Source organism: Leucoraja erinacea, chromosome 5 (genome assembly GCF_028641065.1).
Source record: "Leucoraja erinacea ecotype New England chromosome 5, Leri_hhj_1, whole genome shotgun sequence".
NCBI classification, from domain to species: domain Eukaryota; kingdom Metazoa; phylum Chordata; class Chondrichthyes; order Rajiformes; family Rajidae; genus Leucoraja; species Leucoraja erinaceus.
Genome location: NC_073381.1, coordinates 10052870 through 10072693, shown reverse-complemented (window position 1 = coordinate 10072693; position 19824 = coordinate 10052870). Strand labels below are relative to the sequence as shown.

The window sequence follows — 19824 nt, the reverse complement described above, 5'->3', positions numbered from 1 at the left end:
CCCCCCCCCCCCCTCTCCCCATAATAACTCCTCTCCCATCCCTACCCCTTCCTATCCCACTCAACTCCCACTATCCATCCTCACCTCCCCCACAGCCCTGTACTTCCATTCCCCACCTCCCCCCTCCTCTCCCTCTATTCCCCCTCCTCCATCTTCTTTCCCCTCTCCTCCTACCCTCCCCCAATCCCCCTCCCTCACCTTTCCCTACCCTCAGTCACTACCTCCCTCCATAACTCTCTCCTCCCTACCCTTCTCCTCTCCCTCTATCCCCCTCCTCCCCACTCTCCCTCCTCACTTCCCCCACTTTCACCTCCCTCTCTACCCCCTCCTGTCCCTCAATCCCCCCCAGTCTCCCTCCTCACCTCCCCCTCTCCTTCCCTTCCCCACCTCTCCCTCAATCCCCAGTCTCATAGAAACATAGAAACATAGAAATTAGGTGCAGGAGTAGGCCATTCGGCCCTTCGAGCCTGCACCGCCATTTAATATGATCATGGCTGATCATCCAACTCAGTATCCCGTACCTGCCTTTTCTCCATACCCTCTGATCCCCTTGGCCACAAGGGCCACATCTAACTCCCTCTTAAATATAGCCAATGAACTGGCCTCAACTACCCTCTGTGGCAGAGAGTTCCAGAGATTCACCACTCTCTGTGTGAAAAAAGTTCTCCTCATCTCGGTTTTAAAGGATTTCCCCCTTATCCTTAAGCTGTGACCCCTTGTCCTGGACTTCCCCAACATCGGAAACAATCTTCCTGCATCTAGCCTGTCCAACCCCTTAAGAATTTTGTAAGTTTCTATAAGATCCCCTCTCAATCTCCTAAACTCTAGAGAGTATAAACCAAGTCTATCCAGTCTTTCTTCATAAGACAGTCCCGACATCCCAGGAATCAGTCTGGTGAACCTTCTCTGCACTCCCTCTATGGCAATAATGTCCTTCCTCAGATTTGGAGACCAAAACTGCACGCAATACTCCAGGTGTGGTCTCACCAAGACCCTATACAACTGCAGTAGAACCTCCCTGCTCCTATACTCAAATCCTCTTGCTATGAAAGCCAACATGCCATTCGCTTTCTTTACTGCCTGCTGCACCTGCATGCCTACCTTCAATGACTGGTGTACCATGACACCCAGGACTCGCTGCATCTCCCCCTTTCCCAATCGGCCACCATTTAGATAATAATCTGCTTTCCCGTTTTTGCCACCAAAATGGATAACCTCACATTTATCCACATTAAACTGCATCTGCCAAACATTTGCCCAATCACCCAGCCTATCCAAGTCACCTTGCAGTCTCCTAGCATCCTCCTCACACCTAACACTGCCCCCCAGCTTAGTGTCATCCGCAAACTTGGAGATATTGCCTTCAATTCCCTCATCCAGATCATTAATATATATTGTAAATAGCTGGGGTCCCAGTACTGAGCCTTGCGGTACCCCACTAGTCACTGCCTGCCATTGTGAAAAGGACCCGTTTACTCCTACTCTTTGCTTCCTGTTTGCCAGCCAGTTCTCTATCCACATCAATACTGAACCCCCAATGCCATGTGCTTTAAGTTTGTATACTAATCTCTTATGTGGGACCTTGTCGAAAGCCTTCTGGAAGTCCAGATACACCACATCCACTGGTTCTCTCCTATCCACGCTACTAGTTACATCCTCGAAAAATTCTATAAGATTCGTCAGACATGATTTACCTTTCGTAAATCCTTGCTGACTTTGTCCAATGATTTCACCACTTTCTAAATGTGCTGCTATCCCATCTTTAATAACTGACTCTAGCAGTTTCCCCACTACCGATGTTAGGCTAACTGGTCTGTAATTCCCCGTTTTCTCTCCCCCTCCCTTCTTAAAAAGTGGGGTTACGTTTGCTACCCGCCAATCCTCTGGAACTACTCCAGAATCTAAGGAGTTTTGAAAGATTATTACTAATGCATCCACTATTTCTGGAGCTACTTCCTTAAGTACTCTGGGATGCAGCCTATCTGGCCCTGGGGATTTATCGGCCTTTAATCCATTCAATTTACCCAACACCACTTCCCGACTAACCTGGATTTCACTCAATTCCTCCACCTCCTTTGACCCGCGGGCCCCTGCTATTTCCGGCAGATCATTTATGTCTTCCTTAGTGAAGACGGAACCAAAGTAGTTATTCAATTGGTCCGCCATATCCTGGTTCCCCATGATCAACTCACCTGTTTCTGACTGCAAGGGACCTACATTTGTTTTAACTAATCTCTTTCTTTTCACATTCTATAAAAAACTTTTGCAGTCAGATTTTATGTTCACTGCCAGTTTGCTTTCATAATCCATTTTTCCTTTTCTAATTAAGCCCTTCGTCCTCCTCTGCTGGTCTCTGAATTTCTCCCAGTCCTCCGGTATGCTGCTTTTTCTGGCTAGTTTGTACGCATCATCCTTTGCTTTGATACTATCCCTGATTTCCCTTGTTATCCATGGATGCACTACCTTCCCTGATTTATTCTTTTGCCAAACTGGGATGAACAATTTTTGTAGTTCATCCATGCAGTCTTTAAATGCCTTCCATTGCATATCCACCGTCAACCCTTTTAGAATTAATTGCCAGTCAATCTTGGCCAATTCACGTCTCATACCCTCAAAGTTACCTTTCTTTACGTTCAAAACCATTGTTTCTGAATTAACAATGTCACTCTCCATCCTAATGAAGAACTCAACCATATTATGGTCACTCTTGCCCAAGGGGCCACGCACAACAAGACTACTAACTAACCCTTCCTCATTACTCAATACCCAGTCTAAAATAGCCAGCTCTCTCGTTGGTTCCTCTACATGTTGGTTTAGATAACTATCCCGTATACATTCCAAGAAATCCTCTTCCTCAGCACCCCTGCCAGTTTGATTCACCCAATCTATATGTAGATTGAAGTCACCCATTATAACTGCTTTGCCTTTGTCGCAAGCATTTCTAATTTCCTATTTGATGCCATCCCCAACTTCACTCCCTCCTCACCTCCCCCACTTTCCCTCCTCTCCCTCCCTACCCAACCCCTCCTCTCCTACAATTCCCCCACTCTCCCTCCTCACCTCCCCAGGATGTCGAGGTTACCATTCCTCTGACCAGAGGTTGCCTTGACCGGAGGCTGCGCATACTGGAGGACACGCAGAATGGAAGCCGCGCCGACCGGTAGCCGTGCCGGGCAACGCCGGGCAGAGGTGGGCGCCGACGGTGATTGACAGCGGATGCAGCCAATCAGTGCGGCGATGGTGCAGGATGGAGCGTTGGCGTCCCGGCAGTGACAGACAGGAGAGAAGACCAATCTCTGCATGCACGTTTTTAAAGATTTTTAAACCTAATAACTTTTAAAATATACCACAGATCGAAACAAAACTTGTTGCACGTGCAGCAAAGGACAATGGTAAGTAACGTGGTGGAAAATCATAGCGTTATCGTGTACCACTTTTGTGTAAATGTAAAAACAATGCAAACCAGAAGATAACAAGATGAGCGTTTTAGTTATGTATAGATAACGAGAAGACATTGGTTTGAGCTGCGGGATAGTAAATTTGAAGGGACATAGGGAAGGTTTATCTCCCTTCCATGTCAGTATCATGCCTGTTGTTATTTTGTACGTTATTTTGTGGTTCACCTAAAAGTTACATCTAATGTTACACGATGTTACACCAAAGGTTAAACATTTTTATCTCGATATTAGCTTACAGGTCTCATCTATAGAGCCCAAATTTTGCTTTTTATTTTCAATGGACAAGCTAGATGCTGAAAAAATGGTCCCAATGTTGGGCTAGTCCAGAACCAGGGGCCACAGTCTTAGAATAAAGGGGAAGCCATTTAGGACTGAGGTGAGACAAAACTTTTTCACTCAGAAAGCTATGAATTTGTGGAATTCTCTGCCACAGAGGGCAGTGGAGACCAAATCACTGGATGGATTTAAGAGAGAGTTAGACAGAGCTCTAGGGGCTGGTGGAATCAAGGGATATGGGGAGAAGGCAGGCACGGGTTATTGATTGGGGACAATCAGCCATGATCACAGTGAATGACGGTGCTGGCTCGAAGGGCTGAATGGCCTCCTCCTGCACCTATTTTCTATGTTTCAATGTTTTTATGTAACCTTGAATTTTGCTGATTGCCAATCTTAATAATGCAAATTGTTGATTTCAAATTCTAAAAGTCAATTAAAATATCACAATCTGCAATAGCAATCAGTACCCCAGTAACACATTCAGAACCATATCTTAGAATATTTCAGCAACTCAAAGACATGCTGTGTGTTCTTGATAATGAATTAGCAGTGAACATCTTAAACTAGCTCAGCTGTACTGCAAATCAAACCTACCATAATGATTCTCCGAGGTGTGAAGTACAACTAATAAATTGACAATTTAGCAATTTAGGAAGTGGGTGTGTACTCCAAAGGTGTCATGTATCTTCCACAATATTTGTAAAAGTGTCTCGTACTGACAATCTCCACATTATTGGGGGGGGGGGGGGGGGTGGTTACTAGAAAATGGTCCCTCATCATAATTTTCTGCAAGGTGCATCATCTGTGCATGCTTCAAGAGTATACAGAAAAATAATAAATGTTGGTTATATTTACTTTCTTTCATATCAATTCAATGAGAGCAAGTTTTATTCCACATCTCCATTATTTTGGGCAATTTCAGGCAATTTCTGCAAGGGTGTAATGTTCATTACCCAAACAGCAGTTACATGGGGGACACCGGCAATTACAACACTTTAAGCCATGCACAATTACCTCATGGAAAAATTAATTATAAAATATCAAGCAGCTGCCAATCAGGTCAAGGATTGTACATGGAAAATGCACTAGATGACACAAACATGGATTTTCAGAAAGCATTTAACAAAATTGGACACCATTATGGTTTACAACATTGAGGCCCAGAATTTTAAGCATTCAGCAGCAACAACCATCAGCCTTCATGTCTACACCCAAACACCACCCACCCCTTGCCTCCCCACACTCCTCCCTGGTTACCCAGTTCCATCTGCCTTTAATTTTTATCCCTAGTTTAACTATGGGAAGGGAAAGACCACTCAAGGATAGATGAGGACATTTATGTTTGGGGCCTGAGAATGTAGTTGAGATACTAAACTAGTAGTTTCCAATGGTAGTTCACGAGGAGAAGGACCTGGATGATAGTGAGATCAATGGGGCGGGTCTACCTTTATGCCAGAGCATTGTGGGATCACCAAGGAGATGATGTTGAGGTGAAAGGCCGAATAAGTCCCCAGAACTTGATAGGGCCTAGAACAAAACACAAAGTGCTGAAGAAGCTCAGTGAGTCAGGAAGCACTGGTGGTGGAAATGGACAGATGTAGTTTTAGGTTGGGACCCTTCTTCAGATCCTAACCATCACCTGTCCATTCCATCCACAGATATTGCCTGACCTGCCCAGTTCCTTCAACACTTTGTTTTGCTGAAGATTCTAGCATCTGCAGTTCCTTGTATCTGCTAATGGCATCTATCGCATATCTATTCTCCATGGCCTTGGTAGACCAGTGAGGTGTTGAATTGTTTATTAACTTTATTTGCTTGGTTTTGCTGCGTTGTTCGTACTCGTGTTTTATGTTTTTTTAATTTATTGTTTGGATTTTTGTATGTAATTTATGCGCCTCGTGTTAGTTGTATGTTCTGTTGTTCTGCCTGTTTTATGATGTCTTGCTTGTTTTCTTTTTTCTGTACAGCACTTTGGTCAGCTTTGGTTGTTTTTAAGGTGCTTAACAAATAAAGTTATTATTATTATTATTATTATTATTATTGAGAGCGGTACGTGAGGAGGTTACTGGGGTCTTGATCTTTCTATCTTATCTAGCCAAAGGCAAGGTCCTGGAGGACTGGAGAGCAGACGACTTTGTTCCTTTGCTTAAGGGGGGGGGGGGGAGGGGGGGAAGGATAATTCAAGAATTTTTAGGCTTATTAGCTATAGTGGTAGGAAAGCTATTAAAAGTTTGGATTCAGGACTGGCTTTCCTATAGAAGCCAAGGCTGAATGGTTTTCTTTGGAGAAGAAAAAAAATGGTTTGATCTGACTAAATTGAAGGTTGGCAATAATTATTTAACTATCTATATTACTAAAAGTCTGATCTTGGCCACTTCCTGGTGTTTTGTATATTGATTTTAGAAAAAAAGCTGTCAATTACGGCTGTGATTTTTGGTCAACTTACTCAGAGTCCCCCTCCGCTGCGCAGGACAAGAGGATTTTTCTCATCGATGAAAAATAAAAGAGTTTAAAAAAATTTGAGATTCTCTCTCCTGAAGGCCATGCCCCTTCCGGAGGGACTATAAAACCCGGAAGTGTTGAGTGCCTCAGTCAGTCTCTGCAAGATGGGGGAGCGAGTGGGTCACGTCTCTCAGTCTGAGCTGTGAATAACACTGAACACATTTACTAACTGTGAGTGCTTTTACTGACCTGTCAGTGCCCTTAATGTGGTTTGAAAATATAGTTTGGAAATGCCAAAGCTGTGTTGCCTTTGGTTTGGAAATGCTAAAGCTGTGTTGCCTTGCCTAATTAAAGTTGCCTTGCCGAATTAAAGTTGAGTTGCCTTCTATATAATTAAAAGTCTTTATATTTATTTTAGAAAAAACACTACCACGTACGGCTGTGATTTTTGGCCATCTTACTCAGTCCCCCTCCGCTCATCAGGTGCCGAGGATATTTCCCATCGATGAAAAATAAAAGAGTTATTAGTGTTTTAAAAATGTTGAGATTCTCTCCCCTGTCAATCACGCCATGAAGGCCACGCCCCTTCTGGCGGGAGTGGGAAGGGACTATAAAACCCAGAAGTGTGGGTGTGGCTCAGTCTCTTCAAGATGGAGGAGGGAGAGGTCACAACTCACTGTCTTTAGTGGCCTTGCACCCTGCTTGAAATGGTATGAAACTGCACTTGAATTTGGTGACCTTGCACCCTGCTTGAATTGGTAAGAAACTGCACTTGAATTTGGTGGCCTTGCACCCTGCTTGAAATAGAATTTCAAGAATAGCCGTGAGTCAACTGCCAGCCCATCAGCCGTGAGTGAGTAAGCTGCCAGCACAACAAACTTGAGTGACTGAGCCGCCAGCCCAAGAATCCATTCGGCCCACAATGTCCACACTGGCCCTCTGGAAACCTGCCCCTTCAGCCCACAACACCCATACTAGCGCTCCAGAAAGCGCCTCTCCTCCCCCCTCCCACTGGCCACCAATATTGTAATTGGTGGAGAGGCAGAATATTGCGTTGGGGGACCAGCCCTCCCGTGTGATTCTAGGACCCCAACGGGCCCCACTTAGTCTAGTAAAAGTTATAATTCCAGAATTCTATCTAAAGCACTGTACTGTCAATGTTCATAGATATTGATAGATTCATAGATATTTGTTAAACAAACTTGATAAGTAATGTACCTTGTAAGATCCTTTGGAATCCTTCATGTAAGATACAAGGAATATATCAACAGGCAACAACGAAGAAGTAATCAGTGCAAGTGCAAGTGCACATATAGCAGTTATGGTGGAGACAACCTCACTTTCTTGATGACTCTGGTATCGGCGGATATATATCCAGCAAAATATTAGAATTGCCTGCAAAACACAAAAAAAAAATCAATGGAAATTATGTGGTCTTCTTTACACTAAATGCAGATTGTGTGAACACATTGCAAAACAAAGGTGACATTTAGCTTCCAGTCACCATGACAATGCCCTGTCCCATCCTACAGAGCTCCAATGATGCCCAACATAAATGGATGCAAAATAACTTTACTATCTATCTGGTTATTTTGCAGTCCTTGGCCTCTATATTGAATTCAACAATTCAGATAACCAGCTAACTGTAAATTTCTAGTTCAATCTGTTGTTTTATTTTTTTTCTTTTGTAAGTGTTTGAAGTAATAACCACCTTAATGACTTCAGGCCACACTTTATCATAGATATTTACATTGTCTCTACACTTCACTGCAACTTACAATATACTTGTTTGCTCACTTTTCCAGTTTTGAAGAAGGGCCATTGACTCAAAATGTTGATACAATTTTCACCCCAAGGAAGTCACCTAATCTGTTAACTACTAATATTTCCTGTTTTGTCACTGGAAATGATACAGCACATTGACACACTGCATCTAATTATGTGGTCTCTGTAGAGTCTGGACGTTCTCCCTGGAGTTTTTCATCCACATCCCAAAGACATGCTGGTATGTTAAATATCCACTGCACTGCTGTCTGTGTTTTTAACTGGCCTGGTATTCTTTTTTTAACCCAACGATCTACCTTGTCATATCACTAACTAGTGTAGGCCACACCCGTTATTGAATTCCTAGTAAATGGTTCGTAATCATAATTTTCTGTAATACAAAGCGTCCTCATCTACACATGCATCGAAAAGGATGCTGATTTTTCAATTTGTAAGGGCAAATTTCCATTACCCAAATGGTCATAACACTGAGGTTGCTTGCACACTACGTGCCCACAAATAAACATGCTTGTTCGTAGCCTACGCACAATACCTAAATTTAAAATGATGCCTTCTTAAAAAGAAGTATTGCCAGTAGATTTCATATCGGTAAAAAAAAACATTTGAATTTGGCCTTGAGACTGATTTGTCTGGTGTTATTGGTAGAAATAAAAAATGATTCATTCATCATTCCAATTTATTATCAACCTGCATTGTATCAGCATTTGTTCGAACTTAAAATAATTTCTATCAATTGCATTGGAGACAAATTTTTCACAACTATAGTCAGTTGTTCAGCCTATCTGGTCTATGCCAACCAAGAAAGCTTTCTGAACAAGGTGCATTCGCCCTCATTTCATTTATGTCCCTCCAACCAATCCTATTAATGCACTTGTCTGCATTTTGTTGTCTCTACTGTACACTGCACAATGACAAAGTTTGAATCTGAGTCTGACTTGTCCAAATGTCTTTTAAATATTGTTATTGTATCCATCTCTTCTACCTCTGGGTGCCCCCTCCACCATCCTCAGTGTAAAAAACTTGACCCATAGATTCCTTTTCAACATAAATCCAAGACCCTCTTGTTTTAGACTTCCCTATTATAAAATACTGACCATTCTTATCTATACCCTTCATTATTTCATAAACCTTGAAGATGACCACATAGGCTCCTTCCTTCCAGAGCAAGCAGTGTCAGCCTATCCAATCCCTCCTTGTAATTCAAATCCTCCAGTTCTAGCAACATCTTTGCAAATCTTTTCTACACACTCTCCAGCTTAATCACTTCCTTCTGGCGATCTGCATAAAATATTATAGGTGCTCTATCACCAATGGCATGATACCATTATATTCTGATGTCCCAAATCATTGTATTCAAAGCCTCCTCCAATAAAGGCAAGCATGCCAAACATCTAATTAATCAGTCTGTCCACCTGTGTCATCACTTTTAGAAAACTATGTTGTTTTAGGCAGGTGGGATGTTTGAAATCAAATACAGCATATTCAGTAGACAGGAAATACAGGGGCACAGCAAGGAGTGGGAAAGGGTTGAATTAAATTACATTTACTTCAATGCAAGAGGCCTGGCAAGCCTCTTAACTCAAGATGTGGATGGGTATGTGCACCTGGGACATTATAGTGATTATGGAAATCAGGGTAAGGGGGAGAAAGGCCTGGCAGCTTAATGTTTCAGGGTATAGCTGCTATTGACGAGATAAAGGCAGGGATAAAAGAGGGATAAGTACGTTATTGATTAGGGAGAACTTCAATTTAGTAGTCCAAGATGAAATAACTGATGGATTGTCCAGTGAAGTTATATAGACGGAGCTGAAAAATAAAAAGATTATCACCTTGTTTTGAGAAATATAAAAGTGGATAAGTCTCCAGGTCCGGACAGGATATTCCCTAGGACATTGAGGGAAGTTAGTGTAGAAATAGCAGGGGCTATGGCAGAAATATTTCAAATGTCATTAGAAACGGGAATAGTGCCGGAGGATTGGCGTACTGCGCATGTTGTTCCATTGTTTAAAAAGGGGTCTAAGAGTAAACCTAGCAATTATAGACCTGTTAGTTTGACGTCAGTGGTGGGCAAATTAATGGAAAGAATACTTAGAGATAATATATATAAGCATCTGGATAAACAGGGTCTGATTAGGAACAGTCAACATGGATTTGTGCCTGGAAGGTCTTGTTTAACTAATCTTCTTGAATTTTTTGAAGATGTTACACGGGAAATTGATGAGGGTAACGCAGTGGATGTTGTGTATATGGACTTCAGTAAGGCCTTTGACAAGGTTCCTCATGGAAGGTTGGTTAAGAAGGTTCAATGGTTGGGTATTAATGGTGGAGTAGCAAGATGGATTCAACAGTGGCTGAATGGGAGATGCCAGATGGTGGATGGTTGTTTGTCAGGTTGGAGGCCAGTGACGAGTGGGGTGCCACAGGGATCTGTGTTGGGTCCACTGTTGTTTGTCATGTACATCAATGATCTGGATGATGGTGTGGTAAATTGGATTAGTAAGTATGCAGATGATACTAAGATAGGTGGGGTTGCGGGTAATGAAGTAGAGTTTCAAAGTCTACAGAGAGATTTATGCCAGTTGGAAGAGTGGGCTGAAAGATGGCAGATGGAGTTTAATGCTGATAAGTGTGAGGTGCTACATCTTGGCAGGACAAATCAAAATAGGACGTACATGGTAAATGGTAGGGAATTGAAGAATGTAGGTGAACAGAGGGATCTGGGAATAACTGTGCACAGTTCCCTGAAAGTGGAATCTCATGTAGATAAGGGTGGTAAAGAAAGCTTTTGGTGTGCTGGCCTTTATAAATCAGAGCATTGAGTATAGAAGTTGGGATGTAATGTTAAAATTGTACAAGGCATTGGTGAGGCCAATTCTGGAGTATGGTGTACAGTTTTGGTCGCCTAATTATAGGAAGGATGTCAACAAAATAGAGAGAGTACAGAGGAGATTTAATAGAATGTTGCCTGGATTTCAGCAACTAAGTTACAGAGAAAGGTTGAACAAGTTAGGGCTTTATTCTTTGGAGCGCAGAAGGTTAAGGGGGGACTTGATAGAGGTTTTTAAAATGATGAGAGGGATAGACAGAGTTGACGTGGAAAAGCTTTTCCCACTGAGAGTAGGGAAGATTCAAACAAGGGGACATGACATGAGAATTAAGGGACTGAAGTTTAGGGGTAACATGAGGGGGAACTTCTTTACTCAGAGAGTGGTAGCTGTGTGGAATGAGCTTCCAGTGAAGGTGGTGGAGGCAGGTTCGTTTTTATCATTTAAAAATAAATTGGATAGTTATATGGATGGGAAGGGAATGGAGGGCTATGGTCTGAGCGCAGGTATATGGGACTAGGGGAGATTATGTGTTCGGCACGGACTAGAAGGGTCGAGATGGCCTGTTTCCGTGCTGTAATTGTTATATGGTTATATGGTTGTTGGAATTGTACTATAGGCCCCCAAATGGTCAGTAGAAATTAAATGGACAAACATGATGGGCAATTGCAACAGGTGCAAGACCAATTCGGTTGTTACAGCTGTGGAATTTAACTTTCCCAACATTATAGGGTCTGCCACAATGTTAAGGGCTCAGATGGGGGTAGAATTTGTCAAATGTGATCAGGAAAGGTTGCTAGGCAATATGCAGAGACTCTTCAAGGGAGAGGGCAAAGCCTGACTTCGGGAATTGGGCAAGGTAAGTAACTCTTCCCCTTTCATCATCCAACATGGCCAGGGCTATATTTAAGAGGGAGTTAGATGTGGCCCTTGTGGCCAAGGGGATCAGAGGGTATGGAGAAAAGGCAGGTACGGGATACTGAGTTGGATGATCAGCCATGATCATATTAAATGGCGGTGCAGGCTCGAATGGCCGAATGGCCTACTGCTGCACCTAATTTCTATGTTTCTATGTTTCTATGAACGGTTGAACGCCAAAATGCATTGCAATTTGTTCGTACAAAGAGTGTTTTACAGAACATTAGGTTGAATTGTGAGTGATCATAGCCTATGTGTGTCATTATTTGAGTAACTATGAACGTTTTTTTGACAAACCTTTTGTGTTCGATTGTGGTTTAAATCCAACTGTCTACGTAATTAGTGTCTTACAAAGTATTTTATGATCTGCTGCTGTATCAGTCAGTAAAAAGGGTAAAAATCCTCGATAAATATTTCAAACATTAGCACTTTCATGGAAATATGCTACAAATTGAGAATCATTGAACAGAAACGTGCATTAACGTACTAACAATCATGCATACTTTTACTAAATCAAGTTGAATCTGTTGTACCAGCTCTTTTTGGTTCAAGCTGATTCATGGTTGTAGTTTAGGATTGAATAAGGCATATTAAAGTATCATTTGTAGTCCGAATAGTTTTGTTTCCCGTGGACATATTGTCTAACAGGTCTTATTGTTCACACTACATGGTAAATTGTTCAGTTTATAAGATCATATTTCAGCTCGCAGCAGCATGGGCTTGCCTACCAAAGCAACCCTCCCTTCACTAGTTACAAGAATGGGAATCGGGGAACCACCCATATGGTAACATGCCTAAAACAACAATGTAAATGTGCAAGTTTTAAATTTCTTACGTCAGCAAATTCAGACTCGGACATGCAACAATAAAAGTTTATTTCTTCCCGGTCATCTTCTAACATATTGATTGAATGCCTAAATGCATTTTGGCCATGTTTACCCACTACCCTTGATTTGCTGAGGTACTTTGACTACCAATTCCTAATTTCCTCCAGCACTGTGGTCCTCAAGATGTCTGCACTATCATGTTCAATCCCAGGCACATTCTGGGAATCATTCCATCCACCACATCTGCAGTGCCGTCACCGACCAAGATTCTAAAACTCAGTAAATTCCTCCAAAACAATCGGGAGCCACCAGTTTATATAATTGATTTGGATGAGAATGCGCAAGGCATGATTGGTAAGTTTTCAGATGACACTAAAGTGGGTGGTAGATAGCAAAGATGGTTATCAAAAATTACAACAGGATCTTGATCAGTTGGGAAAGTGGACTGAGAAATGGTTAATGGAGTTTAATGCAGTTAAGTTAAGGTGTTGTGTTAAAGGAAGTCACATCAGGGCATGATTTTCAGAGTGAATGGCAGGGGTCTGGGGAATTTTGTTGAGCATAAGAGTGCAGGTACATAGTTCCTTGAAAGTGATGCCAGTTAGATAGGCTGGTCAAGAAGGCTTTCGGCACATTGATCTTCATCAGTCTGAATATTGAGCATAGAAGTTGAGATGTTATGTTCCGGGTGTACAAGACGTTGGTAAGGCCACATTTGGAATATTGTGTTCAGTTTTGGTCACCCTGCTATAGAAAAGATGTGATTAAACTGGAAAGAGTGCAGAGAAGAGATATGTGGACTTTGCCAACACTTGAAGGCTTGAGCTATAGGAATAACTTGGGCAGGGTTTATACTTTATACCTTGGAGCACAGGAGGATGAATGGTGATCTTATTGAAGTGTATAAGATCATGAGGGGAATTGATTGAGTTGATGCAATAAGTAGAGTCTTATATGAGAGTAAGGGAATCAAGAACCAGAGGACATAAGTTTAAAGTGAGAGGGAAAGATTGAACACAAATCTGAGAATCTGGAACAAACTGCCAGAGGAGAAAGTTAATGTAGATACTATAACACAATTTAAAAGACATTTGGACAGGTAAATGGACAGGAAAGGTTCAGAGGGATTTTGGCCAAACACAGGCAGGTTGGTCAGGTTTAGGTGGGGTATCTTGGTCTGCATGGCCAAGTTCAGCCAAAGGGCCTGCCTCCATGCTGCATGACTATGACTCTAAGACAGAGAGTTGTGGTGGAATTGTGTAATTCTGACTGACCAGTAGAGTTCTGCATAGATCTGTGCTGGGGGCTCTGTTGTTTGAGATAAACCACTGTTGTAAACGTAGATGGGCTGGTTAGCAAATCATTTGCAATCTGCACCAAATTTGGTGGAGTTGTAGACAGTGAGCAAGGCCGTCATTGTATACAGATCAGCTAAACAAATGGGCTGAAAAATGGCAGATTGAGTTTAATCTGAGAAAATGTGAGGTACTGCACTTTGGAAGGTCAAACGCAAGGGGAAATAAGAGATCAGATTAACATGGCATCGTGTTCAGCACACACATTATAGGCCAAAGAGCCTTCTTCTGAGCTGTTCTATATTCTAATTCTTGACTTTCCAAGTGTAGATTCATCCCATCCATCAGGATTCTTGCCAATACATTTCCTATCAATGCCATTTATAATGTGTAGGAAGGAAATGCAGGTGTTGTTTTATGTCAAAGATAGACACAAAATGCTAGAATAACCGTGTGGGTCAGGCAGCATCTCTAGAGAAAAGGAATAGGTGGCATTTTAAGTCGAAACCCTTCATACCACGAGTTGGGTCAGAACCCTTCTCCAGTCCATTATATTCATCGGCCTGTGGTCCTCTGCTTATCCTGCTGCCATTCTCGACTAAAGGAACAACATTTGTGCCCCCCAGTCATCATGCATCTTTGCTGCGATTCTCTTTCAGGACCCCAGCAATTTATTCTTCTGCCTCCCATAGCAACCAGAGTTACATCTCAACAGGCCATAGGAATAAATCCAACTTTAAGATCACATCAACACCTGATATCATTTCCTTTATAATGTTAGTATGTTCTAGAATTTCACTGCCCTCTCTCTTTGATCCTCTAAATTGGCCTCAAAGCTCTTGAAGCTTCCTCCTATTCAGGAACCAGTCCAATCTGTAGAGCACCAATGAACAGCTAGATCAACTGACTTCAGTACCAAAAGAATCATAATCGACAATAATTGGCAAATATTCCTGAAAATTATCTTCCCAAACACATTACGCAAAATGGTACAGATTGATGTAAACCAAAACTGTCAATAAGTTATTTCCAGTTAATCAATGTCACAGTGTTCTCTTCGCTCGGTTGTGAATATGCCATCAATTCAGCACACGTCAGTGACAGAGATAGACAAAAATGCTGGAGTTACTCATTGGGACAGGCAGCATCTCGGGAGAGAAGGTAAGTGTTATGTTTTGAGTCAAGACCCTTCTTAACAGACATCTTAGTCCAAGGAGTGGCACAATGGCGCAGCAATAGAGTTGCAGGGAGAATGTGTAAACTCCACAGACAGCAGCCAAGGGCAGGATCAAACCCAGGTCAAGTCACGTCAAGTTTATTTGTCACATACACATACGAGATGTGCAGTGAAATGAAAGTGGCAATGCTTGCGGTCTAGTACTGAGGCAGCTGCTCTGCCAGTTATACCACTGTTAATCCCCACAATTCTTCTTGCAAGTTGACATCTCCTCTACATTTGGAGAGATTGTGGTCATTGCAATGTCACTTGCAACCTTGGATTCAATACATGTGGCCCAGGTTATTTTGCTTACAGTACATCCTCTTGCTGCAATTTTCTCCCACCTCCACAAGCATTTCTATTATCTCCCCATTATTTATACTGAAACACATTTAACATCTTTTAATAAACACTGAACATATAGCATAGGCCATTCAACCCATTGAGTCTACATCCTCTCAGAGAACAATCCCATTCTCCCATTAAATTTCTTCCTCCAGATTCCAGCACTACCAGGGCAACTTAGTGGCCAATTAACTTACTGACACATACAGCATAGGAAGACAATGCAGATAGTACGGGTAGGCAGGATGTCAATGCTGTGCACCACTAATGCATTCAAGTTTAGATGAATCATTCAACTATTGACAGAAAATTAGTTATCAATCTCAAACTTATTTTTATACAAACATACACCACAATTCTACACTCCCCTCAAACATATTTTACATTTGAATTATACGAAAAAGCTAATGCCATTGGAACCCCAGGGCACAGAAGGGAAGTTTCCCAGTAGTTTTGCCAACACACTTCATGAGTAAAATACCTTTGAAAATTATTTCGCAATTCATGTTTGCAAGTTTAATTTAAAGGGCACCTTTTTAAATGCAAACTAAATTACAAACACAAATGTTGCCATCGCCACAATATTTATGTCAATAGAAGTGATGTAAAGGCCATTACAATATTAGGGGTAAACTATTTCACAAATACCATTGGCACTTCCGGGGAAATGTATTGAATTATTAAGAGTGATTAACATTGATGTATTGCAATAACCTGCGACCACAATAATACGATCCGAAAAACTACCCTGTTATTTCTTGGCCAATAGGTTCTTGGAAATATTATCTAATTGTTTTGTGTATGTTTGGAGAGTTTATGTGTAGCCACAATTGACTGTACATATTATTGGAAGTTCCCCCAATGGCAATTTGGATTACATCTAATTAATAGTTTTTGATTAGGCAACTGTTTAAAAGGCAAATTGTTGCAAAATAAGTCCGACAAAAAAAAACTATTCAGCCCTTTGTAAACTACTCCACATTCAATCGATTCTTTCAATCCACCTCCCCACCAAGTGGAGTGCGAGAGAATATTTACCGGTTACGGTATGGTACTTTATTTGTCACAAGTACCACCGAGGTCCTCCCGCCTCAATTACTGCAACTCCCATTTACACTGACATCAGCCAATCTTCCCTATCCTGCCTGCAACTGGTCCAAAACGCCGCAAGACTCCTGACGGGCACCCGAAAAAGGGACCACATCACCCCGATCCTGGCCTCTCTCCACTGGCTCCCTGTGCGGTTCGGAATAAATTTCAAGATCCTTCTTTATGTTTACAAAGCCCATAACCAGACTTAAAACTCATCTTTACTCTCAAGCCTTTCTTGACGTCCTCTGAGGAAGGGCTATATGTATGTATTTATGTATGTACTTAATCTCTGAACCACTGTTGTATAATATTAGTACCGCCACAAATGTAAAGTACTTTGGTCAACAAGAGTTGTTTTTTAAATGTAGGTATGTTACAAAACCTACCTGAATCGTGGCTGAGCATCTGCCCCACCCCTTGTGTGTGATTTTGGCGCTGTTTAGAGGGGGCGGGTTTAAAACGCGATTTTTACTAGGCTGTTGCAATCGAAAATGTTTAGCCTAGTAAATCATTAACGGAAAATCGCTGAAAGACCCCGTCGCAAAAGGTATTATTAGTTTTTATGGCCTTGTAAAATAGTTAGAGTAATTTAAAAATCACTCTCTAAACTCGCAACCTCTCGCAGCCCCCAGGGTTTTATAAAGCAAACAATTATTAAAGTTTTCTATAGCGAGTAGCTCATTTTGGGCTCTTTATATCCCGCAGTATTTTTCTGGGCATTTGAGGGCATAAATCTAGCGCAATGTGAACGTTCTAAACCAGCGCGTTCCACATGAGCCCACTAGAAAGCCAATTTAAATTGACTTTAATTTACAGCAATTGAACACTAAAATCCTTCCATTTGGCCTATAAATTGATGTAAATGAGATTTAAAAATCATGTTTTATTGTGAATTATTTGTGAATATTATTTGGACGCTTGGGCTATTTAAAAATGTTAATAATTTATTAAGAAATGGATAGATGTTTAGATCTAGTAAATTGAAGTTTGAAATTAGCTACAATTGGGTAACTAACTAATTATATGCTTTAATTTCAGGTCATCCAAGTTAGATTATTTTATATTTGTTTCAGAATGGTTCAATCTATGATAACTGAAAATTTCATTCAGTTCTCTTAATTTTTAAGGTTATGTGCTTTTGACTGTCCACGATCACAGCTTTTTTGTTATGTCCATAGAAAATCAATAGGGAACAAGATGCTAATTTCCGAGTATGAAAATGGCCATAACCTTTTTATTACTTGAGATATGAAAGTGAATTAGGTGTCAAATTAAACTTATTGTTATGCTTTATCTGATGGGATAAATTGCAGACTTGATTTTTTAAATCTCAAAATTTTGTAACATTGCTATTAAATGTGCTGTAGAAATAAAAGTGACTTGACTTGACAGTGAAATAAATTGTTTACAAACATCGGGTTACATGGATTCTGCAGCCTTTCGGTTCTACATGACACAGGCGTTTAAAGGGCAGTTATCAACAGTTCTATTCGATGCAGAATCACTAGTTCTGAGTGGCTGTAAACCTCCAGTAAACCTATCCTGTAGCAGCCAGCTGACACCCGCCTCCGAGCCCGAGGGTGCAGAGTGCGCTAGACCCGGGCTTCTGGGCCCCCACGGGCCTTGCCTCCGTGCCCAAGTTTAACGTTCACCGAGACAGTCGTGCACCGGCGTCGCGAGGAAGGAGCGGCTGCCTACCAGCAGGACGAGGGTGAATATGGACCATCCCCACACGGCCTCGGTGAGCACCGACCCCATCTCCACTAAGTCGCCGCCGCCGACGCCTCCTCCTCCTCCTCCCAACAACCGCGTCGCGCACGCAACCGCTCCACGACGTGCTCGCGCCCCGCGGACCGGCGTCGCGCGTGTAACCGCCGCTCGCTCATCCACGCGCCGGGTTAACGGTCCCCTCCTGTGGTCTCGAGGCGCTCGCTCACGCGCCCCCAACGTGCGAACACTCGCCCTCCCTCCTGACCAAAGATTCTAGAAGATTCTAAAGCTCCTCTATAATCTTTGCTCCTGACCTGACCTGACCTGACCTACCTGCCTGCCTGAAGACGTGGGTGCTTTGAAGACCACGAATTCGTGACAAAATATATCCAAGTATCTCAAAGCCACAGAGAAAGTAACACACCGCTTCGGTGTACAACGTCCTCCACATTCTCTAGAAGATTAAATGAATAGTCAGGGCCTCTCTCTCAGGCCAACATCTCCACCATTGCAGTCTTAGTTTTATGCGGTTGATTCCAATGGACAGACCATTTGGTTCACTTGCCTGAATCAAATCCAACGCTTTCTGCCCTTTTTGTAAAGCCGCATCTGCAATTCCTTGTGTTTAAGACCGTCTGAAGAAGGGTTTCGGCCCGAAACGTTGCCTATTTCCTTCGCTCCATAGATGCTGCTGCACCCGCTGAGTTTCTCCAGCTTTTTTGTGTAATCTGCAATTCCTTGACTCCCCAAAAGTAATACTGTATTACCAGCTCTATCATGAGAACAGCTTGTTACTGGGTAGATGAAGGGATTTAACGATATACTCAGTCTCCTGGGAGAAACTACAACATCCCTACACTCCTCCTTGTCCATGAATGCTCCAAATGGAGAAGGGACATTGGGGATGTTATTAAGGACATCATCGATTCATCAGAAGCCCTATGTAAACAGCGGACCACTCAACATCTACCACTGCCTTTTAGCGTCAGCTGCCTTCTCTGTGGAACAGTGTGTGGATCTTATAATGGAATCATCAGTCTCCTCAGTACTCACGGAAATGGAGTGGAAGCAAGTCATTTTCCATCTGGATGAACCATCTAACACATTCCAGTGCGAATCTCAGGGGATCCTTAGAGCTAAACTGTTAATTAAGTAAGTGCTAGTATCTATAGCTGGAGTATAAGCCTTTTGAAAATAAAAACTTGTGATGAGTCTTCTTTGCCCAACTTCTTGAGATTAAATATTTTGTTTGAAAGTGATATTTAAATTATGATAAAGGAAATCCATAAGACAGGAGATGCAATAATGTTTTTATAAAGCCATATAAGCAAATTACAATACTGCTTAAGCAATATCACCACTGCTGTCTGCTTTTCTACTAAAATGGAGTTGTCTGTTAACAGTCGAGCAAAAACAATTAAGAGTTTAGGAAAATAATTGGGCATACTTGGAAGAATTAGTAAATCATGAGGCTCCAATCATACAGCTGCAAGGACATTGTAATAACATAAGACAAACCTTTCTTCCCAGCAACATCCGAGATTAGATCAACTGACGTAATAAATAAGGCCTGTTCCCATCACTAAGGGGGATACCTAGTTTTCCAAACATATTTGAGTGTTGTTTAGATTA

At 41.9% G+C, this 19824-nt stretch overlaps 1 protein-coding gene across 2 annotated transcripts in view; it reads right to left on the bottom strand.

The window, feature by feature from the left end:
• The window catches only part of lmbrd1 (LMBR1 domain containing 1), a 163004-nt gene extending 144665 nt beyond the window's left edge, over window positions 1-18339 (bottom strand). Inside the window, exons 1-2 of one of the 2 annotated variants that reach the window (XM_055635037.1) lie at window positions 18181-18339; window positions 7395-7571 (exon numbers count right to left, since the gene is read on the bottom strand). In XM_055635037.1, coding sequence (XP_055491012.1) covers window positions 7395-7571; window positions 18181-18240 — 237 coding nt within the window. In that variant the 5' untranslated portion in view covers window positions 18241-18339. The remainder of the gene's footprint in view (window positions 1-7394; window positions 7572-18180) is intronic. The other variant, XM_055635038.1, reaches the window with a different exon arrangement.
• Window positions 18340-19824: the final 1485 nt, after the last annotated feature.